This window comes from Ambystoma mexicanum, chromosome 8 (assembly GCF_040938575.1).
Source record: "Ambystoma mexicanum isolate Mex_15411 chromosome 8, UKY_AmexF1_1, whole genome shotgun sequence".
Taxonomy (NCBI): Eukaryota; Metazoa; Chordata; class Amphibia; order Caudata; family Ambystomatidae; genus Ambystoma; species Ambystoma mexicanum.
Genome location: NC_090929.1, coordinates 1,244,868,609 through 1,244,895,143, shown reverse-complemented (window position 1 = coordinate 1,244,895,143; position 26,535 = coordinate 1,244,868,609). Strand labels below are relative to the sequence as shown.

Genomic DNA, 26,535 nt, shown 5'->3' with positions numbered 1-26,535 from the left:
CTAGTTGCCACCTTTGAAGGTCTTCCAAGGAGGGGTACAGGAATGTGGTACGCTCATCGATGGTGGCGAAGGGACCAAAGGGTTGGCAGAAGGAGGAGTGGCAGGAAAAGGGGGGGGTGAGAGTTCATGAGACAGTAGACACCTATCAAGGAGGAGGTGGTTGGGTTGAGAGCCCTGGGCCAGCCATGACTGTGCCATTCTGGTAGACATTAATGATGCCCCTAGAGGATGGGAAGAGTGCCAAGAGTACTTCCACCATTAATTTATGGGTGAAGAAGAGAAAGGGGAGAGGAAAGACCATATGGGGAATCCAAAGGTCCAGAGAGGGAACAACAAAGAGGATGTAGGTGACAGTCTGCCTGGAAGAAGCATTGTCGTAGGTGTCCGCAATGGGCAGGCCTGGATTGGAGACCAGGAGATATTTCTTGAATTCCTTCCTTCCAGACTTCGAAAGAGAAATAGGATAGGTGATAGAGTAGATGGAGGGATGGAGAGCCCCATGGAGGGGGAGAGAAGAGAGATGGAAAGGGGCAGAAAGGGAGGGATGGAGAAACTGCACAATGCACGACCAAGGGTCGACTGGCCTATAGGGAACTCTGGAGATTTCCCGGTGGGCCTCTTCACCCTGGGCCTCTTTTGTGTGGTATTGCCTCATTTTCTCATAGTAAAAGGGTTGGGCTTGATCAAAACGTGTCATATGGGGCCACTTTGAACATTATTTGCAGGGTCTCTTTTGGCCCCCAGTAATTATTTCCAGGGCCTCTTACTTCCCAGTCCACCCCTGTGCACGACAAACTCACCAGGCGGCCTAGCAGCAAGACAGGCGCAGACGAGTCAGGTGCACGCCTAGCAGCAAGACGGGTGCAGACGAGTCAGGTGCACGAGAAAGGAAGTCCTTAGATTAGTTGCTCACAAACTGTGCCTTCCAAACTGCAGCTGGGTTTCTGGCGGTTTCACCGATTGAAATGCAAATGCGGGCTCTGCCGCTGTATCCTTGAGAAAGAAATAATGCAATGGTGGACTCTCTGGTCCCAGGATTAACTTCAGAGTGTCGGCAGCCCAACAACAAAGTTCAATACCGCTGTCAACTGGGAGCCTGGGTGACTCCTTCTTGAAAGTCAAGCAGCAAATCAGCACGAAATCCCCAACACAGAGGCAACATGCGACATTAGCTTTAGGGCAAGCGCTGAGTGCCTCAGGCTTCACAGCATCTGCTGCATTCCGAAGGCATGAAGAAAACACAGGTTTGGTTATGAGGAACAGTTTTTGTACCCCCATCGGGGCTGTGAAATCTCGCTGCCAGTTTTGGGCAGTGGTCAGTTTTACTGCAGTTAACATATGATTGGCCAATTTTGAATGTTTGGCTCCCAGTGTAAAAATCCTCCACATCAGTTAGGAGGAGCACCAATGGACTCAGGGGCAAGTGTATGCCCATTCCATTAAGGATTACAGTGGTGATCCCATCCCAGAAAGGTTTAATCTTCAAACAGTGTCATCATATGTGGGCCATGGTGTCAGGGGCATTCCTCCCAACAAAAATGAGATGATTACAAGTCGATTTTGTGGAGCCTGTCGGGGTCAAGTACCATTGATATATGACTTTGTATATGTTCTCAGTGATCGTAGCACATATAGAAGGTTTACCACCTCTTTTCATTCCAGTTCTCCTCAGTGGATCATGTAGGTCAACCCTCCTTTAACAGGGTTATTAATGTCTCTATTATGTGTTCATAATTGTATGTACCTTGAGACTGAAGGAGATTAACCTTTCAAAGGGTGCCGGGTCTCTGCTATCCCCTTATTAGTTGGGTGATTAGGTGGCGCCATACACCTCGTAGAAGCAGAAACTATTGCATAAGAGTACACTGAGAGGGAAATGGCATAAGAGGGACACAAAGCTTGTAGGTGTTCTTTTGTCATTTAACCACCCATTGATTGCCCATGTCCATTCCAACCAACTTCCTGCCCCTCCCCGCCCAAAACACAAACTCCTGGGAGCTACCTTTATCAAGCCTTACAATCAAACCTGGTGCTCAGTCATTTTTCAAAGTAGTCATCTGTGAATTAATTACTTAATTGGAGCTGAAAACATGCTACGGGTTTGATTACATGTGCTAACTAGGTCTGTCTTTAGCCACTATTAGCACTATGCGTGTCCTTCACTGAAGTCCTGTTAAAAACAAGCATTGGCAAAGCCAACAATTTTGGCTTGTGTATAGGTATTAGGTATTTGCCAGGCAATGCTATTATATGCCCAGGTAATCACACCATTTTTCAGCTGCTACCACTGATGGGCAGTTAAAACAACCAAGGCAATGCCTGTTTGAAAGTCAGTGCTATTGCCTTCTCATAATTGGCAAAGGTTATGAAGCCCTCCCTTTCGCAATTTAGGAAAGACTTGGTCATTTGTCCCTGGTGTGAAATTAGGATTCCCCAAGGACCGGAGTTAATGGAGAAGGGTTCGTAAAAGGCCACATTTGTTAGCTATGTCCCAGTAAGAGACTGACCAAGGTAGAGGATCTCATCAATGTACTAGATGGTGATGTTTTGAGGGGTATCATGGGAGCAAAGCAAGTTTTTAATTGAAATTGTTCAAAGTCCTTCCACCTTTTATGTTGATGGTCGTGTGTCCAATAAAAAAAGTTTTGAGATTTGTGCAGCTTGCAGGTAATTATAAATATCTGGCACCACGATCCCACATTGTTGCTTGGGGTGCATGCAGATCTTCCTAGATAACCTTGTCCAACCAGAAAAGGTCCATATTTTGGCTTCTAATTTTTCTATTGCCTCAAGTGGTATTCCGATGGTGAGGGCTTGAAAGACAAAGCAGTTGTGGGAGTAACTTCCTTTTAATAGCTGGAGAGAGCTCAAACCCTGAAATGTCAAGTCTTTTTTCCAAGGTTCTCTCTCTATATAGGTTACTCAGAAGATCTGGGAAAGCAGGATAAAAAATACCTAGATATTTTATTTTTTCTGTGTCTCAAAGAAATGGATAGCACTGGGTCATGTGACAAATCAAGGGAATTTGTCCCTTCTCTCCAAGGGGGGGCCTCCCCCTGCGAGTCTAGGGAGGCGAGCCTGCTCTACAACATCCTCCCTAGGGGTTGAAGTAAGTGGGACCTCACTGGGAGAGACTCCTCCTTTGGGGACAAGGACTTCCGCTCCTGTGAGGAATTCTGTAGAAAACATCCCAACAATACCCCTTTGGACATATCCTGCAAAAACGTGTATGAAGAAAACAACAAGTATATGCTATTGTCAACAGGAAACAGTAAATGTTTCTTTAAATGAAAATCCCATTAAACTGGTATGAGGAGGATGTGAGTCAGAGAGCGAGAGAGGCAAAGAGAGAGAGATGGAAAGGAAGAGGTGGAGGGGGGAGAGAGAGAGAGAGAGAGAGAGAGAGAGGGGGAGAGACAGACAGACACTCGGACATATGCCGGGGAAGTCCCACAGCATTGTTGTATATGAGAGGAGATTGGAGAGAAGGAGAGAGAAAACACGTTACAAAACGGCTCACAGGCTTGTGCTGAGGCAAAGCTGGACATGCAGTGTCCTGCAACAGAGGAGAACGAGAAGCAGAAATAGATGAGCTGTGTCTTGAAATTGAGAGGAGCGAACCAAAGTCGATGCCTGGCCTCCTGAAATACAGGGAGAAAGACAGTGCAGGCGTGACCACAAAAAGCTTGTGGGGGACCAACGGTCCCAGTAAAATGGCCAAAACCACTCAGCAGATGCAGAACTAGGAATCAGAAATACTGTATGTCCATCCTAGACAACAGCACAAAGGAAGACACATCGAAAGAATGAGAGAGGTCACACTGGTGGAAGAGAGAACCGACCCAAGCGAGTAGATGCACCGTTGACGTTATCCCCAAGAGCAACATGTAACAGAAAATGGGAGACCCGAGCGGGAGGGATTCAGAATATTTATGGGACCAATCATGCTCGTCCCAGTCAAGATAAAGAGACTAGAATATTGAAACCCAGAGGCGTAAGTGAATATCGTTATTGGAGTATTAAAGCGGCCCACAACCAGATTCAACATTTCCTTGAAACTAACTCCATCCTTGGCAAAAGGCAATCAGGATTTCGCAAAGGCCATGGAACAGAAACCGCCCTTCTAGAACTTAAAATCCCCGTAACAGAAATTAGGGATACAGGCAAGCCAGCTCTCCTCCTACTTCTAGATCTCAAGGCTGCCTTTGATCTTGTGGATCACAAGATCCTTACCTCACATCTCATTCATGCAGCACAATTCTCCAAAGAAGCCTCTTCATGGATTACATCCTGCCTTAAAGGAAGAGCCATGAAGGTTTTCTCAAACCAGGTAAATGCAGCTCCTACTACCATCCACTGTGCGGTCCCACGGGGCTCATGCACAGTGCCTACTCTTTACAACCTCTTGACAAAGCAACTCTTTGACAAACTGGACTCCCTCGGCATAGCTAACACTAAATATGCAGACGATACGCAAGTACTCCTACCACTGTCTGGCTCTTATGACAAAGACGCTGCAGCTAACCACATTTTATACGCCACCATCCAAGCCTGGATGGCGGCAAATGGGTTATGTCCAATGGAGTTAAAACCGAGATTATCCTCATTGGCCCTAAAGAAACGTTATCCCAACTGGGAAAACAGTACGACAACTTTACCATTGATAACTCCATTATCCTTGTATCTTCTTCAGTAAAGACACTAGGGGTTTAGCTAGACGCCACTCTCTATGACCCATCAGGTTAGCGCCATTGCTCCGCCTCTGCCCATACGACCAAACTATTATATACAGTAAAACCCTTCCTATCCAAACAGAACTGCCTCTCAATAGCTAGAGCCACCATTGGGGCTAAACTAGATTATTGCAATGTCTTCTTTGCAGGCACATCAGCAAAAAATCTAAATAGACTCCAATACATACAAAATATTGCTCTCAGAGCAGCTATAAACATCCCCAAAAGAGACCACATCACGCAGGCCAAGCGAGCTGCTCACTGGCTCCCCATTAAGGAATGGATCACCTTCAAGACCCTCACCCTAACGCACAAGTACCTAACACTCACAGCCCCGCCTTACCTATCACAGATCATCGTCAGAGCCACCTCTGTATGCCCAATAAGAACTTGCCACTCCAACCAACTGTGCATACCTCCCATCAAAAGGGACGAGGCGGGTGGGATTGGTTTCCCCTACATAGCACCCAAACTTTGGAATGCTCTACTCAACACACAAAGCTGAGACCTCCCTCCCAGCCTTTAAAAAAGTGCTAAAAACCACACTCTTCAACTAAACACAGTCGCCCCTACTCCTTCCCTGCCTCTCCCTCCCTTGCCCGATTGTTTTCTTTTTCTCTATGCAACTAAGATTGCACTATGCATACCCTTGCTCTGCCTCCCCCCTCCCCTGCCCTCCTGTTGTAATTGTCTCCTTGTAACTAAAATTGTACTATGTTACTAAGCATGCTGTCTTGTAACAGCACCACAATGCCCTCGGGCTGCTGCAGGTTTTATAAATGTTAATAAATAAAAATGCTCTGAACAGTCAAGGCAAAGAAAGTATAATCCAAGAAGAGAAAAAGGTAATAAGAGAAAAGCCAGAGGATAAGGCTGGATCAGAATATATGTCCAAAAACAGTTATCAGAAAGGGATCAAAGACTGAACTGTATCAAAGAGAAAAGAATACCAAGGAGAGATTTCTACAAATTGGATAAGTATCATGGGAAGAGAGAAGAAGAACTCTCAGTAGAGAAAACCAAGAGGAGAGCAATAAACCTACAGAGAACATTAACCCAAGAGAAAAGAAACAAAAGCCAATAAAATATTGAGCAAACTGTATGAACTGTTTAAAACAGTCACCAGAGACTATCAGAAAATCAGCTATTGAACAGAAGCTGTGAGGAAGCGAAAACCCAGGAGAAGGGAGTAATTCCCCTATTTTTAGTTATCTTAGCGGTAGGGTCAGTCAGAGTAAGATTGGATGGTGGACAGGTTCTGTTAAGCCATTCACTGATGACTGACTAGCACCGTAGCTAGTTTTGTTAGGTAGGACGCATTATAGCATAGGGAAAGATGGCCATTATCTTTTTCTTTAATAGACATAGCAGTGAAATGGCTTATCATAGTCTGTGTCCTCCTTCTTATGATCCCGCCACAGCCAGGAATTTTATGTTCTACTTGGCTGCTGAGAGAAAGGCATATACTATAGTTTATAGCATATCCCAAAACTAGCTGGAAATTGTCTAACTCCTTAATTACAGCTGGGAGAGTAGATCTCGGATTACTGATCATGAAAAATAAGGCTACAAATAAAGCAAGTTTATGGGTAGCTTGACCCGTATCAACTCCAGTTATTATATGGTTAAGTCAGATTTTGGAAGCAAATGGCTCTAGTGCAGAGCAAATAAAAGTGGAGATGGTGGACAGCCTTGGCGGATGTTTTGGAAAATGTAAATTGGTTCAGAAATGTTGTTGATTTTAATGAATGTACAAGGGTAGAGAAAATTAGCCAAGGACAGGCATATAAAATTGGGACCGAACCCAAAGGACTCCAAAACGGAGTAAATACGTCAAGTCGATAGTATCAAATGCTTTGATTGCATCTAGCATGAGCAGGGCCAGAGGGATTTTTTTTAACACAAATATTTGTAAAATTGAGCACTCTACAAATATTGTCATGTGTCTGGCGATTGGGAATAGTCAGTTTGATCCAAATTAATTATCAAATTGGAGCCAACAGATTTGTTAAGAGATTTTACTGCTTGGTGTGTATTTAAAAGCGCTATTAAATAATTGTATGTTTTTGTACTCGCCTGTCTAGCTTGAATTATTGTGCATCAGTTAATAATGTCCCCATACATAATGTTGCCAGGAAAAGCCATTGGTGACATATATAGTGACATTATGTATGGATACAGGTTGTGGGGTTGTCCCCTGCTGCCGTTTAAAAATTGTTTTTTAAAACAGGGGCTGTGGGGTGTCCTCCGCATGTTCAATTTAATAATGTTTCCACAAGAAACAATTACTTTTTTGTCAGGGGACATTTTTGCAGGGACATTATTACATGAAACCAATTATTGGTGTTGCGTGTGTATTTATTGTAGCTCTAGACCACTCTTACAGCCCTCCTGAGACCAAGTCTTGCCCCTTTACTGCCTTACCTTGATTGGGTTTGGCTAGAATCTCAGTTTCTCCCTGTTCACCATAAAAGGTGGGCCTCACAAAATACACAATGGAGGTTTTAATCCAACACATCTGGAGAGAACGTCAGATTGCAGACCCCCATGACTCAGTAGGAAGGTATCCCCCTTTACACAAAAGTAAACAATGCTGCCACCTATGCCCTCTTAGCCAAGCACACAAAAATAAACTTCACATAGAGGAGGCCACCCACAGGTTTTCTCAAATTCTTTCAGCTGTGGGCCTCCAAAACATACTTGTACAACGTGTAAGTGGAAAGATTAGGCCAAGTCAGCCTTTTCGTGTCTAAAGGCCACAATCACAACATTCACAGAGCTCGAAAGGTATATTTTAGATAATCAAGTTGGGCATTCTGACCTCAGCAACCGTCACAATAAGAAGGAAGGAGCGTGGCGATAGCTCATGCCCTTTCTGTCACGATAGAGCTGAAACACTACAGCACTTTTTGATGTGTCCCCAGTAAGGAGATATTTGCTAAAGGAACCTGAAGGGACCGTATTCCTAAAAAACAGAGTTATAATCATTGCTAATAGCTAAAGAAACATGAAGATGGCGGACCGAATTGACATGATCTATGCAGTATTCAGCTTTGTGGAGATGTCCTGGCGAAGGAGAGAGAAACTCCTTAAAAATTGCCTCATAAAATAGATCTTCAGTTGAAAAGCTGATAGTGATATACTGGTTCATGCATACATTATTGTATTCACAACATGAATTTGGCAAAGTTATCTCCTCTTAAATATTTATTTCTTTATTGATGTACAGTTTTAAAAAGGTCTATTGTTCAGCAAATTGCATTATGTATTTCAAATCATACATTAATTGTTTGTAGTTAGTGGTTATATTATATAGATAGGCATGTTTTCTTAAATAACTTTCTGCATGATACATATCCTAAAAAGGTTTCCCTTTTATTGAATTGTAAAATGTGTCTTTTTAACTAGATGTACTTTGTATTTCTATTGTGAATATATTTTTATGGGTTCTTACTGAAATAAAGTGGATATTGATTGATAATTAAGCAGCAAATAAATCAAATCACAACTATAGAGCGGCCCTAACATAGTAAGAATGTAGCTGTGTCCACAAAGATCTTAGTTGGGATGTTACTTTCTTCAACAAACCAGCATTTTAAACAGTTGAAGGATTACACATGCATGTGGGTCTTCAACTATTTCTCCTGCTTAGTGCAATGTTTATATAGACTCTGTGTGTGACAGAGTTTAAAGGGTTGGGGCTTATATTGATGCAGTGAATAAACCACTATGTAGGCTAACAGTCTCCAACACATTACAGGTAATGGGGGACTGGAAGAAAGGCTGGTCAAATGAGTCCTGGAATTGTTCTGGTCCCAGGATTATTATAAGTATAGGACTATGCAATCTTTCTTCAATTTGTTTGATTTGTAAAGGCCTGAGGTGCATGACACCTTTATATCCGAGGACAATACCTTCAGCTCATTGGATACTGATTTCTGTGAGAATCTATCAATGCAGTGCACCACAAGCAAGAGTTCCATGGGAGCATTTAGGCAAAGTTAATTCTTTTGAACAATGCTGTCAAATGAGTCCCAGACAGAGACAGACTATGAACATATTAGAAGCCAGTACTGCAGAGACTTCATTGACCTTCAGTCCAGGAACATTGCCAATAAAAGTTCCCAGGAACATTGCCTTAGGACCTCTTTGGAAAATACCAAAAGTATCTGAAAGTGCTCAGAGATAGTGTGCTTAAGTACCTTTAAGTGCAGTAACATCAAAGAACACTCATTTAGAGATATTGGGATAGTGTTCCGAAATGTTACATCAACAAAGGCCTATTCACATATTTCATGTTATCCATTACTTTCTAGACCTCGATTTATGTGCGTTTTTACTCTTTATCATCTGGGAGCAGTTAGACTTTGGAAAGTAAGCATGTGTGAGTGTGTGAGAAAAAACAGGCCACATGAAAACACAAAAGGAAATAAATGACTATCCTATAGAAGCCATTTTCAACTGGAACACAGGCGTGCATTTTTAAAGTTCGGGTTTGTGAAAAAGGTTGAACATTTGCTTAAAAGCAACCTTTTGGGATTTATTTCACTTGCATTTGTAATAAGTTTACAATTCTTTGTATTTAGGTGGCTGCCTTCACCTCCTCTTTCACCCCTCTCCACCTCTGTGGAAATAGATCACATCCTCTCCTCGGCCAGCACCACATTCATGTTAACAGAGGATGTCCGAAGTGAACATAAAATGACTGCAGTAGGTCTTATCACAGATTACCCATCCCCAGCACCCCTTACAGAAGTGTTCTTTAAATTAATCCTCCAACACCTCACTAAGGACTCTACTGCAGGGCAGCCTACACAGAGAATGCAATTTGCGATGTTTTGCATCTTTGATACAACAATGTTTCAGAGAAATCAAGTGAGCGGCTTTGACTAAAGTAATGAGTGCAATTGGTAATGAATGTTATGTAGTGAATGAGGGTTTGGCCTAGCGAGGAGGATGAGTTACTGAGTATTTAAGCCACTCGGGAAGCGAGTGAGCGACTATGCAAGTTTGTACTAGTTCCCGATAGGTGGGAAGAGTGACAAATCTATGGTATTTATCCCTTCTCCCTAAGGTTGAACCTCCCCCTTTGAGGGTGGGAAGGTGAGCCCGCTGCGCAAGACCCTGTCTAGAGGTCTGGGAAAGTGGGACCTCACTGGGAGAGACTCCCACTTAGGGGACAAGGACTATTGTTCCTGTGAGGAACTCCCTAAGCCACACAGTCTAGTAGCATACATGGGACTGATTGCTACAGAGATTAATGTACCATATACCAGTTTGCCTGAAGGTAATTCTGGAATATATCAGCATGAAGAAGGAAATTAGAATTTCGCTTTAAGAGGCCATGCATACTTCCGTGGGATGAGTGGCGGAAGTTGGAGAAGCAGAGAGTATCATCTGGCGGTGAAGCCCCCTGTTATGAGCATGCCTGGAGGAGGCAAACCAGGGAACAGTCTTGGTGCCTGTGACTTTCTAAGAGCGGCTGAATACCTGTGTGGGACGCTGAATACCTGGCATATACAACAGGAAAACTGTTGTACAGCAGGAAAGCAGAGTCCTGCTGCACGTGGTGGCGAGCAAAGGTACAAGTGGGGTTAAGTCTCTCAGAACTCTACAAATACAGTTATTTCATAATGTATAACAGACTTCCAATGGATGGCTGAGAGGAGGGAGGAATCAAAATGGCATAAAAACAAAACATTTAAAATTTTCAATTTTATTCACACAATACAGTCAAAAAATGATAGATCTAAATATTCTGCCCATAATTCATACAGAACCTCAAATATAGGGAAAAGGACACAAGGTACCATGAGAACCAGTACCTGAAATCTATCAGTGTAAACCTGTTTTGCAATTTATACCAATCTAGAAGTGGCCAAGAGACAGGACTCCCTCCTTGTTAAATAGATTAAAGTGCATTGAATTTAAAGTACATTGAAATGAATCAAATGCATTGAATATGAAGTACATTAAATCTCAAATCAATTTAAAGTTCAATGAGTCTAAGGTGCATTGAGTCAACTATAAGTAGTGGGGACAAAGACGAAATGGAAAATATGCCACCCAAAAAGAATCCATAGATTGGTAGTTTCGACGATTGAAGGAATCGAATCTTTAAAGACTGATAACCATCTTCTTCCCCAGAACGAAGCACTCAAAAAAAAAGAAAGAAAAATATCACATTAAAGATAATAACTACTGCTGAATTGTCGCCACTTGATCTTATGTAGCTCTGTTCTTCAGACAGCAATTCTGTGAGGAGATGAAAACACGGATTCATAATCTCAACGCAAAAGGGAGAAGTTGACAGAATTCCTTTCAGTGCCGAGCTCAATCCAAGAAACAGACATCAATGAATTAATCTATCTGAAAAAGCCAGGAGTGTCTTAGAATGTAAAATTCGAAAAATCAAGTCATGATATGTGCCAATTCACTCCATTGTAGACGTAGTCTAGTGGGGATACTCAGTGTGCAATGGCTCATCCATTTTCAAAGCAGGGCCCTGCGTCAAGACAACCATCAAAGAGTCGTTGCAGTGGTTTCCCAAAGTCACCAAGATGGTGGTGGCGAGACCACATTTACCATGTTGGGCATCCAACCAAAGACCCAGAGGCCTTCCGAGAAGGCAACAGAAAGCGCGAGTAGCTTCCAAGTGGTAAAGCCTGTATACGGTGTAAAGGAAGCTGAGAACAGGAGACCAACGAGCACGGAGAACAAAAGCATCACTGGGAACACGAGTAGCTACCCAATCACCCAATCTGCATACGGCAGAAGGATGGCCGGAGATGAGGGCACGGCGAACAGAAGGAAGAAGAAGCCCAGTACCGGAGAAACAAACCCTCACAACCTTCCCCAGCCTGCTAACGGGGAGGACGGTAGAAGTGGGAGATCGCCGGGCAACGGAAGGCGAGAAGAGGAATTTATTGCCGGTGCTCACGAAGAGTTACTGAAAATAATCCTGTGTAATTGGAACTGTATAAAGCAAAGTACCAGGGAATGTAATTATCCTTGATGGGAAGTCCATAAAGATTCCAAACCAGAACCTAATAACAAAGGGAAAGTACTATATGAGCAAGAAGCTGCAACAAGTTTGTCAAGTACAGAAAGTAGCCATAAAAAGAGAATCCATAAGTGGAGAAATATTAAGTGGGGAGAAAGCACCACAACCAAGCTGAGAGAACCTGAATTAATAGACTGTGGGAGGTCCAAAACCTCCAACCAACAAGAGAGATAGTACCAAGAGGAAGGCTGACCTAAATACTTTGTTAAAGAGAATGCCAAGGTCCAGAATGTTGTAAAGGAAGTACAAGAGAAATAAAGAGGAACTGTTAGTGAAGAATCCATTAGATAAACAACCAGAATAAAGTTATTGATATAAACAAGCCGTCGGAAAAGACTGGTATATCAGGAGAATCAAGCCAATATCCTAGAACTGTTTAGTTTTATTTTCTTAGTGGTAGGGTCAGGGTAGGGCGAAATTTGGATAGAGACTTTTCAGTCTTCGGGACTTCCTGACAACCGACGAGCACCTTTAGTTCCTTTAGATAGGTAGGGAAACCCCATTAGAGTAGGGAAAGCTAGGTAATTCTCTTATTTAAATAAGAGATTTGAAATGTCCTCCAAGAGTCCGACTCCTCCTTCCGACCCACCACAGAAGGCAGACAGAGTTGTTAGACAGGGGTCAACAAATTATGTGTGTGGGCCTCAAGTCGTCAGGTGATGAGTATCAGGCGGCAGAAGGCATTTTTGACAGATATTTCTCTGATTTTTAAAGATCTTTGAGTGATACTGGTCTGACAGCCAACCCATTTGCAAGATCTGTGCCGATGATTGATGGTTGTTTTTGGCTTACAATGTCAACAAATCGGTCTTTCTATTATGCAGTTAAAGGAACCTGTTTCTGGAGTCACTGAAGCTGTAGAAAATGAGTCTCAAAGGGACTCATTGCATACTCGCAGCTTACGCATATTAACAGATTCGGTAGTGCCTGCGCCTGCAATGGCTCAAAGGTTTTAGGTGTGCAGTGTGTGAAAATCATCTGTTCTCTCCTGCTTTGCATACTGAACAGAAGGTATTGGGAAGGTGAGCGTGAATCTGTGTGCCTGCACCTGAAAGTAAGCACTTGAGGGTTTCCCCAGATCTAACCCCCCCCATCACCGGGAGATCCGCCCTCAAGCATGACCCCGACAGGCGGTCTGAAAGTGGGCCTGAGTCTCTCTCTCACGGCCTCCTTATTTAATATCAGATGCACAAACATGATATTACAAACTTCTAGATTCCAGAGTTCTCACGGGCATGAGCGTACACCCAGCACCCTCATTTCCTAACAAGTCATTATGAATGACACAGAGAAACTAGGGTGGTGCATTGTGCACTATAGAAGCAAAGTGGCTGCTTCAAATAAACGAGGATCTAAAAATGTTCAAGAGAAGAATGCATTAGCACTTGCAGCACTTCATTTTTAGACTATTTTTGTTGCATGCTTGCGTCCTTTACAAAAAATAACTACTGGCTAGAACTGCGGCTCTGCAAGCTGCATGGAGTTACGTTTATGCTGGGATCTTCAGTGTAATGGGTAGTCAGACATCAAGGGCCCAGCGGACTGTGTTAAAACACCCCTGCCAAAACCTACAACCTCACATGGTGTGTGAACTGGTTTCCAATAATCTGTCACAATGTGACATGTAACATCAACTTGCCTGTCACAATTCAGCCTACATGCAGTTACATTAAGAGAATAGGAATCAACTTTACTTTATGTCTGTATTACAGAAATGGTGTGAAAAGAGGATAAGATAATAGAAAATAAAAATTACCTGCCAAAAACTGGGTTGAGCGTATTCGGAATATAGTGATCTCTGCCTTCCACCACTTTTTTACTCAACGAAATTTTGATGTACGGGTCACACTGAAAGGAGAAATACCAAGGGGTACAAAATTATTATACAGGTATTTTACAATTCTGATTAGAGCCTGAAGGGGCATTATTGATGTATTTCAGAGAGTTTGTCATGTTCTGATTAATGCAGTAGCCTCTATTTGGGGCTTCCAACCTTTATTGAACCAACTCCAACTTCTTCCAAACGCACCCACGAAGGTACTCGGACATACTTCACACCCTATGAGCTCCCATTGGTCACGCTCGCTGGTCCTAGAATACGCTTTGACGTGCTATGCATGGCCCACACAGCCCTCAATAGAACAGTGGCAGCCTCCCACATCTCTAGGATTCCTCAAGATTCTACCTCCCATGCCTGCAATCATGCTTTCAAATGCCTTTTCAATTGTTCAATACCTAAAGTGCAATACCCAAGATTACTACTCAAAGACATTTCTGAAAACCCTTCTATTCCAATAATGCCTGCATATTTTTCTGCCATAGGTGTTCCTGCGGCAATAGAAGACCCCTAGTGGTGACAGCTTGTGCTCAATACATTTTTATACAATAGTACAATAAACCCTTTAAATATATTCCCTATGTTCGTATGACCAATTTGTGAAAATTGTACAGATACATTTGGAAACAATTTAAGACTGCAATATAAGCAACAGGTTGACCTCAGGGGCGCGGGGCTGAAAAATAAATTGAAGACTGAATGGGGGTTTCAATTCTCTTGCATGCAGCAGAGGGTTCATGGTTTCCTTCCTACGCACATGCCACACATTGACATTCATCATGTGAGCAGGAGCAAAGCGGGTACTACAAACTAAAAGGGGTGTATAATGAAAAGTATCTGAGTTTAAATCTCATGCTTTGTAATTCTTCCTTTCACCACACCTGCTGTGGGATGTATTGACCCACTCTGCTATACTATGCGGCCTCACTTTGCTATCTATGGTGCGAGAAACAGCAAAATGGCGGCAAAACCCTTTGTGCGCGCCAAAAACGTCAAAACCGCATTTCAACCCACAAAAAGATGGCTGCACAAACTGCCACCCATGGTGCATGAATGGTGGAACAGAGTACATGATGCAGAAAAAGTGCCAGTGGACTCCATGATAAGTAAACATGGAGTACAGAGGGAGAAACAGCACTTTGCAAATGAAACTCCAAAAATGTGCCTGTAAATGACATTTACTTTGCTGCTGAAACTCCAAAATGCCTGCACAAAACACTGTCCAACACTCAAAATCTTCCTGGCGCTAAAATTAATTTAATCTAAGGAAGCACTGTGAATTTACAAAGTCCTAAAATGTTAAGAGAAAACATTTTCTCAGCAAAACTGGATTGCCTGTGAATGACAGTTCCTGTCAAAAATCTGTGTACAGCCTCCCTGGGCTACCCGAGTGACAGCTCCTGCCAAATGGGCTTTCCCGATTAAAGTTTAAAGTTGCCTAAAACTAAAGATCTGCTGGAGTAGCAAATAAAAAAGGATTGCTGCTGAAAGGAACACAGATCTCAGCTGTTTTTGATTTCACAGGTTTAAATTTAAGAATGTAATTTATCCATGCCATCTGATACCACACGTTTGTTTTAGGCTGGCTGTGCCTGCCAGAGTGGAAAAACAGGTTTTCACCCAATGGGAGGGCATTCCTCTCAGCAGAAACTCACTGACATGATAATTATGGGTTAGGACAGACTCTTGTCTGCAGCCAAGGACTGAACAAAGGCAGATTCTCCAGGCAGGAAATGGACGTGTGAAAGGGTCGTAAACTTGGCCTGCAGAAGGAAATCCAAAAAAAGGTGGGGGCTACACCTTGCTCCAGAGACAGACAAAAGGATGACCATTTGCTGCTAAAATATATAATGAACATTTCTTTAAAGACTTATAACTTGCTATCAGAAATGGTGAAAAACGAAAAGGACAGATTTATTAGTCTGATTTTTGGCTTTACATTTCAAGATGTAGTGGAATTGTGTAACATATTTGGAACAGGAATGGCAATATACGTGGTTTTTTGTGAACTGTGTTTATGCTAGAATTGTTCAACTTTGCACACACATTCCTAGGCTAAAAATGCATATTTGTGGAAATTTGGAGAATTGGAAAATGTGTTCATGGCGAAATGGACAAAATGCTGCAAAAAAGTGAAACAAGGTCTCACAGCTGTGGGATTTTGAGGAACAGATACTCCCTGATATATGTAATCCTTGCATGTGATTTTCATAGGAGGGTACCAATGTATAAATATGTATTTAGGACAATTAGATTTTGATACTAGTGGCTAGGGGAGGTTTCCAAGGATTGTAAAAACCAAACCATAAATTTGACATCTGTGTTGGAGCCAATCACACGAATGCAAGGCAGAGCTGAGGCTCTGATCCAATCCCAGTTCACAGGGGCAAGTTTAGTTAAGCCGGCCCATACACCCATTTTTGTGATGTCATTTGAAAGGATAAATAGAGACAGCTAACAACACATCTCTTCTGATTCCAGCAAAGCACTTTATTCCTGCATTCAACATCCTCCATTTAACATCCTTCCAGATCCAGATGCCAAGGACCAGGCCAAGCAGTAGCTGAACCAATTTCAGCCAAGCCACAATCCTCAACTTATCCTTACAACCCAGTGAAGTGCTGTGGTGTAGGAAAGAATCCTGAAACTATCTGGCTTGCTACCATAAGAGTTGCCTGATGAACTCGCAATCCCGCTGATCTGAAATATCCAGAAACAAGAAGGGCAGTTCCCGTGCAGTTCCTGCGACCGGCCTTGCTGATCCTGTCTCATGCCTGATGTGCTGTCCTTCCTCGATAGACCCGATCCATTGACCAGAATCTTGACGGGCCTAAAATCTTGAATACCAGTGGATTGTGAGTATTAATAGGACGCTAGAGAACTATTGTATACTTTGCATTATCTTGTCCCACCTATATCTCTGAACTATCCTTTCTTTCATAACCAGTAACAGTGTCAAAACCTTAGTGCTATCTTATTCTGTCTATTTGCCAAAGCATCATTTTCTTAGTCATTTTTAGTTGTGTAACTCTCATCCAGAAATCCAAGTTTGAGTGCGTGAACTGGTTCCGCCGGGGAAGGTGCTGGGGATCTGTTACTGAAGTCATGAATCAGTCTCAGAGCTTACCGTGTCCATACTTGGCTGTCTAGCCTGCACGCTCTAGTTTCGAGTAGGAGCATAACCCATATTTTCTGATTTCAAACTGAAGTTCTTGTCCAAAACTCGTGTCTTTCTTTCCTAAAACCCCCTCTCACTAAAATCTCCATACCTTACTCATTTTTTATGATAGAAACAAAATTTCACTTCCTACTGATACCCAACATCCTCAGCTATCCCCACAACCCAAAACCGCAACACAGTGCCGTTGACCCGTTACATCACAAATCGCATAAGTAAAAGTTTGCTGCAAATTTACGTTTTGCAAAAGTTTTACATGTGTGAATTACCTTTAAATTATTTCCCACCCTGCCTTTGAGATTTCAAATGTTTTCTTTTGATTAAATCATTGCTTGTGATTGCTTGCATCTGCTCAAAGCGGCTCCTATAGAATTTTATAATAATTTAAGCATTTTTGACCACATTTAGTGATTTTGCTCAGCCAATTTCAAAGCCATTCTGACAGTTGAAAAGTCAAATCCGTTTTTCTCTTTTATTTAAGAGGGAAAGGTGGGAGTGATATTCTGTTGATCTGTATTATTCTTGAGTACCTGCTCTCTCTTCACATCTATTTTAATTGCCTATTGGTGGGTTGAGGGGTGTTGCCTCTAACCATAGCGCTATCTGTTCTAAACCAACCCAAAGTATTCTTTTCTGTGTTGCATTCTTTTTGTCTTCATTACCTGATTCCCAGTGCATTAAAGATAATATTCAGTGTTCTATCACCCCATTGGTGATTGTTGTTACCTATTAAATGCATTGTGATTTAAATTTTAAATAAATAAATATTTACCTTTGCAAACTAGCCCGATTCCTGGTTCAGTGTGACCAGGGGGTATCAGGAGAAGGGTGTGATATGAGTGGTATATCGTTCAGAATATTGAACTTCTAGATAAAAATAAATGAGGGTTTCATTTGCGCACTACATGCTGGGCGAGACTTGGGTGTGTGTCTGATTGAAATCCCTTTGCACTGCATTGTAGGACACTTTTACACAATTTATGGAAACATTGTGGGAGTAAGCCCATTAATCTAATACCAACTTAAATTAAATGGAGCCCGGTTGGAGGACAATAAAATAAATTCATTAACATGTTTTGAAAACTCCACCAGACTACACGTTCTTACAAAGTGGTAAAGAAAAGGTCATGTTCACACTAGTTCAACCAGTGCGACAAACAAAATCCCATCTGGGATCACAACCTACCCATCCATATGTGTTTAATTTCCCAAGTACATCGTTTTCCTCAATGACACTTTCTTTAAATCCGGATTGAGATTTGAACTTGTTCCATTATGTATTGTTTTGAAGTGAACAGTATACATTAAATACCATTGCGCTGAAAGAATATGAACTAAGCATTTACCCACCCAATACAAGAAATTAAAGATCAGCAAGGTGGTGTTTTAAGCCCTAGGTTGGAGAAGACTTGTAAGCAAATTGATTTGTGTCTTGGACTAGAAATGTAATCTTCTTAATTTAATGGCGGGGAAAAGCACACGCCATTGTTAAATTGAAATTTTACAAACAAAACATGATCTTAATAGGCTGTTCTCATTAGAGGTCCATTCTTGCTGCAAACATCAAAAGATGCATAATTAACTGAGGGCTCAGTCAATAAATTACATACTAAACCTTGATAAATCCCAGAGACAAGGTACACTGGAATGGAACAAAAAATACCGATGAATATTCCAAATGGTCCTGAATCAGCAGTTATTTATAGGACCAAGGAGGCGGTGGAATTTCTGGGCTAACTAATTCTAGGATTTCTAAAAATTGTAATCTTGAGATGCTCAAAAACCTGAAGGGTCAGAGTTACAATAAAGGTAAACAAAGGTTATGCGACCCACTTCCAAACACTAACCCAACAAAATGTGTTTCCAATAAGTGCTAAGATACGGATTTGGAAATGTGGGAAAGACTGGCAAACAGAAAACACAGATTCCAATTTCCTATTGAAATGCTTTGCATGAAATCCATTTTTAGGAGGGATTAAGGAGAAAAATACATGAAGTTTGGAGACCGTTTCTTCTATGCAAAGACAGCTAGGCAGTACACATGATATTAGGAAAAGATCCTCATTTACAGGACTGAAATTAATAGCGTGGTACGTGCTTGAAGGGATAGGCAAAATTCTGAAGGGTGTACGCCAATGTAGACTGAGGAGTTAACCACAACAGGCCCATGCGGGTCATCTTATATGTATGCTGAAATATCGCACACTATTCATTTGTCTTGTTCCACTTTTTTTGCTAATAAAAATTATTACAATGAGGGGCTAGAGCAGAATGAAAATCCCCCTGAATTTCCATTCTCCCTCACCTCTGGTTTTCCTATATAGGAAGGGTTATTTGATGAGTTTTGGGGGGACTAGTTAAAAGTCTGTGACTTGGCTGTCCATCTGGACAGGAGGATATGCTGCATTGACACTAGTACACAGATCTTTTAAAAAGATTAGATTAGCCAACTCCAATGGTGTGGGGACTCTTACCCAGCGTCGCACACGCTGCTCCTGCCATAGGATGTCGCTTCCCTGAAATGAGCCGCAACGAGAAGACGCACAGGAGTTTTAGAGCTTACATTTAGGTGCTACCCAAGGTTCATTTTCATTTGTATCTTAAAGCCGGCACTATTGCAACACAATCTGAACTTTAAAAAAAAACGTTAATCTTCATTTTCTGCACTCATCTTTGGTTTCTTCACTCACAAACTAGGGATTCAGAGTTTAGATGGATGTTCATGCTTCAGTTGTTGCCGCTTTTCTCTAGTTTTAAACAAATCATTTCTCTGTTGCACCTTTCCCTCACCATTATATATTTCATAATGTATTCTGTAATCGGACATAAAGCTTTTTACTTTTTAATACCAAATATTTCTACCTCGTGTGTGGAGTACTGCAGAAATATTCTTGCTCATTCACTGCGATGACCTCGACCAGTCTGAACCCCTTACTACAAGTTCGGAGGTGTCTGCCCAGTCTTGTACAGTGACTACAATCTACACAGTCCCCTACCAGTCCATTGCTGTCTTTGGGTTGGAGGTCGTAGCCCCTCACAACATAGATGCGCACTAAGCACTCCTGTGGCCCGCTATCCGGAAGCTCCCGGAACTGACGTGGAGGAGCCGGAACACCAGGATCATCAGACAGTGGATAGATACGGAAGGAGCCCTGCAAAGAAAATCAAAAGAAAAAACACATTTTAAGGCTTTCACAAAATGAACAAATAGCACAAAATAACCCGCCGCCCCGTTTCCAAAACAAGATTGCCTCGAAATACATGGCGACTTAATACTAATTGACTCTAAATGTATGCAATTATCATGTTCTATATACACAAGGATGTAGCTCAGCAGCCAAGTAATCCAACTGGTATAACCCACTATTGCTGGTGTGTGTGTGAAGACTGCCACGAAGCGCCTGGATTCCAACAGCGTCAAATTGAAAGAACAGAAAAAAGCACAGCAACATAACTTCCAATATGCTTAGCAATTATATAATTAAACAGTCCATGATGGTTTTTAAACAGCCTCACAATACGCAAATACACTCAAACACAAGGCCTCTTCCCGCTGTTCGGTATTCAATTACAATATAAACATTAAAAAAAAATAGCAAAATACATCAAACCATTAAAGAGAATATGAGAAAGATGCAAATGGCCCTGCTGAAGATGTGTGTGGGCCCATTTCAACAGAATGATTGGTGCCTCACTTGCTTAGAGCGGAAAACAGTCTGTGGCAACCATGGGCTGCACACATTATAATGGAGACAAATACGGCCAGGGGTTAATAGCTGCAGATCATCACGAGACAGCGAGGCAGCAAAGAGCTGAAACACTTAAGGCCCCCTGAAAAATGATAAGTCATTCAGCAAGTGGCAGACGTTGAGGAACCAGTGTTAAAAGGCAACAAGGTGTTAACACTTCTGAATTCCCAGAGGAAAGGGATGGCCCAGGGCTCCAGCAAACTCAGCTTGTAAGGCGAGCTCTGCAGAGCGGATATCTTAAGACCCAGAACGAAGTAATATATTAAGGAATACATTGCCATGTTATAAGACTGGTGACGGCAAAATGTGGGCATTTGCTGTGGGCCCCCCCTGAGGCTTGAGGCCCCTTTCTACTAAAATTATAGAAAGTCACCGACGTCGTCCCTGGATAATAACAACACCTAACAAAGTTTTCTACAAATAGAGATCTCAGATTTTCTTACACTACTTTAAGAAGGCGTAGAAAGGTACATAGAGTTGAGCACTTAGAACTGTGAATCAAACTGTGCTAATGGATTACTTAGAAAATGATCCCTGCTGTGTGTGTAGAGTGGGCAAAGACAGCACCCAACCGTGCCAATAGTAATAGACATCAACCAAGATATCATAATCACAACTGCATACAAATTAAACCTCATAATAATCACATTTCCTGGAGTAGGTTTTTATCATTTCCAAAAATCAATGTTCATCCATTAAGAAACATTAACTCTAATGTATAAACTGTGTAATAGTTAATCCCTACAGAAAACATGTTTTGAACCTCCCTGGGTCTTTGTCAAGGCTGCGGTATAAACATAAGACCTAATATTTCAATGGAGTTAAATTGGGTCACCCGAAAAGTGAATTCTGAGGAAAGTTCACAGATTCAAATTGGTGAAAACCAATATGTGTACGAAAATTTTAAAAAGAAGAAATAAAATGAGAAATCCATACCATGGTATACATTTAATGTTGATGAAGAGGATTTAGGATCATTTCATGTAAACATTTTAAGGAGAACATTAGATTTTAAAGAATATATAATGAACATGTACAGCAATATCAAAACGGGAGGTATTTTTAGAAAAAAGTGGATGGGGAGAATGGAAACAAGTTATTGCCGAATAGCAACCGCATATTCGTAATGCAGCCTATTAAGAAAGTGGGCATTTTAGAAATATCTGCACTGAATGAGAGCTTCTCTCACCCAATGGTACAGTATTACACCTGGGTCAAATTGGCTGGATTACGGATAATGAGGAAGAAAACGAAGCAAGGAATTAATTATGAAAAGGTCATGTCCTTTGAGCCACAAGGATTGGTATCAATAAAGGGCTAATTACCGTCTAAATCTATGCCATGAATGAGGGTTTCTATTACCCAATGGCACAGTATTATATCTCAATCGTAACACTTCGATCAGATTCTCAGAGTTGCTAGTGATAAGGAAAAACAAGGAAAAAGTTAATTGTGAAAGGCCATTACTGGTGAGCCAAAAACAATTGGTGTCAATAAAGAGGTTCATTACCGACAAGGAGTGGTGGCGACCGAGTGGTCTGCGCTAAACTGCACCTGGAGTTTCCATAATAATATAAACAGACAAAAGGGGAAACCAAGCTCAAGGGAACAGTCTTGGGGCAAATTCTAAATGATCAGAAGATATAAAAGAAAAATAAATATATACCTAGTATTAACCGTGATACTGAGCACAAAGTAATGATTTCCACCAATGGAGGATTGGTTCCAAATAATCTTAAAGAAATATATAAAATTGCGTATAGTTTGTTGTTCTTCCTAGATAGTTTTGGCATGCAATGATTCGCAATTTTAAATCTTTCAGATTATTTGGAACCAATTATCCATGGGTTGAAATTAATGAACCTTTTATTGATAACAATCCTTGTGACTTAATGGTTATAACCTTTTCACAATTAATTCCTTGCTTCGAGTGACTTGAGTTACTATGAGCACATGATATGGGAGTGTTATGAGGTGAGAACATTCTGGATCAAAGTCATTGAAACCATGAACAAGGTTTTGTTATCTAACCTGGATTTTGAGACCATTGTCTTGGGGGGGGGGGTGGGGAGTGGGTGAGCTCTTGGGAGATAGGACATATCCACAAAACATTTTGAAAGAATGCCACCTTTCCCTCATGGTCAATTTGGGTTGAATAACTTTGCAAAATGTCACTGTTTGAATAAGTCATTCTGAGTAAGCAGAAAAATGTAATTTGTATGCGGAAATTTGGGGTAGATTCCTGGATCTGACAAACATATACCATATTCTGTTTTTTCTGGCCCGTTTGTCTTGTTGTATTGTGAATACTCCCAAAAAATGTGAATACAATAAAAACATACAATATAAACCATGGTTAGGATTTCTTAATTTTTAAAAAATTTCACACACATTGGCCTTCACTAATTGGAATTTGTGAACTTTCCACAGGATTCACTTTTCGGATGACAGAATTTAACATTGAATTATTGTATCTTGTGCTTATACCACAGTCTTGATAAAGACCACATGAGGGTCATAACACCCAGGGAGGGTGGAGGTTATAAAAACCTACTACAAGAAATGATATCATTATGAGGATTTATTTGTAGCAAGACCCAGCGTACTTGTGGTTAGGGAACCTTGGTCGATGTCTAAAGGATAGAGGGGCCCTTCTCCAAATGTGAGGGTATACAAGTAAACATCAGCAACAATAGTTTTCCTGAGCAGTAGCAACACATTGCTTCAGTGCTCTGTGACAGAGCATCTGCCACAAATAACCATGTGCATGCCATCAGACAGTCCAAGTTATTGACTTTACAACGGACCAAGGACTTCTCAATTCTTTAGGGAAGTTGGCCCTAGAGCCATCCCTTGCTATCTCTTTCCTGCCGGGTTACCCCCACCCTAGACCAGGCTTCCTTAGCAGGGATGTTAGTACTTGTCATGGTAACCCCTGTCTCTTTGCTGGCTTCTCTATTGGTATTTTCCCTAAAACAATGGTTGACCAGGTCCATAGGGATCTTTTAGTCTTTCCCCGACCTAACCTTCTTACTGGGAGTTGGGGATGGTGCCTTCTTCCACTCAGTGCCACACCCTTCTCTCATGCATGTTCTCACTTGAACCTTCAATACACTGGGTCCCAGATGTTCTCTTCCCAATATGTTGCTATCCCTCCAATCACTCACTCTGCTTTTTAACCTCCACCCTTTGATCTTTACTTCTCTTCTTGCTTCTCAACTCTTCACTTACTACTGCGCCACCTCCGGCTATCTCTTATACTTTCCGCCTTCCTTCTCTCCTGCTCTACCTCCTTTGCCTCCACTGGTTCCCAGCTATAACTATCGCCTTTATTTTCTCACAGTCCCCTTTACTCGGTTACTCCCCCTCTCAATACAACTTTTTCTCACTAATACTGTTCCCACTACTGCTACTACCACTCATGAACGCTCACTCCCGCCCATGCTACTAACTACCATTCTACTACCTCGCTACTCCTACCACCACTAACTCCACTCCCAACTACCACTACTTTACCCAGCCACTACCTCCTACTCTACCACTACTCCCCGCCCCCTTACTCGCACACCCAAAAACTCCACAAACCCCCTCTCTCCAATAGCTTTGCACTCTGGCCACTCTTGCCTCATCAGGTCTCTGACATCCTCCTGCACCTACTACCCTCACGCAACTAACCCACACTCAAGCATTCACATACCCTTTCTTAATTTCTTAATTACCTCTACCAGGATTGGCCAATTTACCTTACCAATTACTTACCTTTCTTGAAGGTGTGTGAAAGGAGGAGGGCTCAGAAAGGTTAAAAAAGGCGTGTACGCACTGCCCCCTTCTTGTTCCTGCTGCGTTTCTAGAATAATCCCAGCCAGGCCCCAAAGTAGTCTGCTCTTAAAGGCCCTTTTATAGGCCAAATTCCCGCCCCCCCCCCAACTATCCCGTGTGGGCTAGTGGCATCATAAGGGCCCTCATTGAGGGCTTTATTTAAAATAAAAAATCCCTGGTGGGCGATTGACTGCCCTTGTAACGTGGGCTCCAGCTGGCCCTGTCTGCTGGAGCTCAGTGTTCCTCCAGGTCATCATACTGTGTTACCGGCTGCACCCCGGCGGTTGAGCAACTGCTGTTTTGCCTCTTCCTGCCCGGAAGCCGCTGTAGTGCTGGCTGCCACCTCTCCTACACCAGGCTGACTTATGTGGCCCGGTGTCTTCTCGTCCTGGTGAGTTATCTCCTTCTGGGCTGCAGCAGGACCTGCTGTAGTCCCACCAAATTCTCTGTGCCACCCCCATTCCTGCAGGTAAAGAGGGGTTTGCAGGGGGACTGCCCACACACACACTTGGGCACCTACGGGGGTGTTTGGGATTGAGTCCCCTCCATCCCCCTGACTGTGTTAATGTATCACTGACATAGTTTACCCCAGTTTCAGCCCTTTGGTGTGGGGCAGGGAGTATGCTTGGTGACTAATGCAGTTCAAGGTGGCGCTTTATCAGTAATAAACCCATGGAAATTATTAATTGGAGTTTGCACTAGGATGCATTTTCATTATAATCTATGCACCACTCAGCTGTCGTGGGTGGGGGTGTCCATCTCTAACCCTCATGCATCTTCAGCTGGCATTGAAATCCCCTGTGAGAAAGCACTAATGTCGGCTACTTGCTGCTTTGCATAAGCTTGAAAAAGCAATGTGAGAACATAACGAACTCAAGTTAAAACAATAAGTTACTCACCGTAGTGAATAACGTACTCTTAGTTCATAGTCCCCTTTCCTCCATACTATATGGGCGTCCCTTCCAAGAGATGGGAGGCGGAACCTTTTTTAACCAGAAAAAAACACCTTGCCCCTTTGAATTTAGAGGGGCATGGGAGTGCAGCCCAGAGAGCATGTGCTGCCCTGACGCCGCCCTCCGGCGCCACACCTCAGTCCCCATTAATGCGTCGACAATAGATTTAACATTGACTAATGATACCAGTATTATTAAGGGGGGTGGAGGTTGGTGGGACATATGGAGGAAAGGGGACTATGGACTAAGAGTATGTTAGTCACTACGGTGAGTAACTTATAATTACTCTTACGTCCCGTCCCCTTTCCTCCATACTGTATGGGCGATTTCAACTGATTGTAGCCCCAGGGAGGAGAGGAGACCCTCCTTAAGCAAATAGGTTCCTGAGAACCGCCTGTCGGAAGGCCACGTCAGATCTAGAGCCGGCATCCAAATAGTGATGCTTACATAAAGCCGAGGGAGACGCCCAAGAGGCCACCCTGCTTATGACTTAGGGGACATAGCGCTGTAATGCGATGGCCGTTGCCTTGGCCCTGACTGCGTGGGAATGCATGTTGGCCGGAATCGACTTGTGCTGGCCCTCATACACTTCTTTGATGGCAGAGACCATCCAGCAGGATATGGAAGCCTTAGACGAACAGGGTGTCCGATTTGCGGAAGCCCATGGTCCTGTCCAAGTAGAATTTCAGGGCACACTGACATCCAGGCAGTGCAGCACTCTGTGCTTCGTCCTTGGGATCGGGAAAGAACGTAGGAAGAACTATTTCCTCGTTCAAGTGGAAAGCAGACGGAATATTGGGCAGAAATGCCGAGTACGTCTGCATGACTACCTTGTCCTTGTGAAAGGTGGTGTTTGGCTCGGAGGCGACCTGCGCCTGGATCTGGCTGACTCTACGAGCCGAGGTAAGGCCGACTAGTAAGGCCATCTTGATGGTGACCAGCCTGATGTCGACGGAAGCCATTGGTTTGAGCGCCAGTGCACCCAAGACTATGTTAAGGTCCCCCAAGACTATGTTAAGGTCCCACACAGAATGCAGCCTCTTGACAGGCGGGTAGAGCCTAGCGAGACCTGTCAGATGTTTGACAATATGGTTGGATGCCTTCCTCTGAGTTCTTGTAAGCCCTGATGGCTGCAAGGTATGTGCGGCAGGTGTCCACCTGCACGCCTGAATGAGAGGTGCGCCGAAAAGGAGAGCACGTCAT

The 26,535-nt window shown here is 42.7% G+C and overlaps 1 protein-coding gene across 1 annotated transcript in view; it reads right to left on the bottom strand.

Annotated features, from left to right (window-relative positions):
• MYOF (myoferlin) overlaps positions 1 to 26,535 on the bottom strand; it is a 1,388,224-nt gene that overhangs the window by 226,022 nt on the left and 1,135,667 nt on the right. Inside the window, exons 41-42 of the mRNA XM_069611360.1 lie at positions 19,808 to 19,963; positions 13,553 to 13,644 (exon numbers count right to left, since the gene is read on the bottom strand). Of these exons, the coding sequence (XP_069467461.1) occupies positions 13,553 to 13,644; positions 19,808 to 19,963 (248 nt within the window). The remainder of the gene's footprint in view (positions 1 to 13,552; positions 13,645 to 19,807; positions 19,964 to 26,535) is intronic.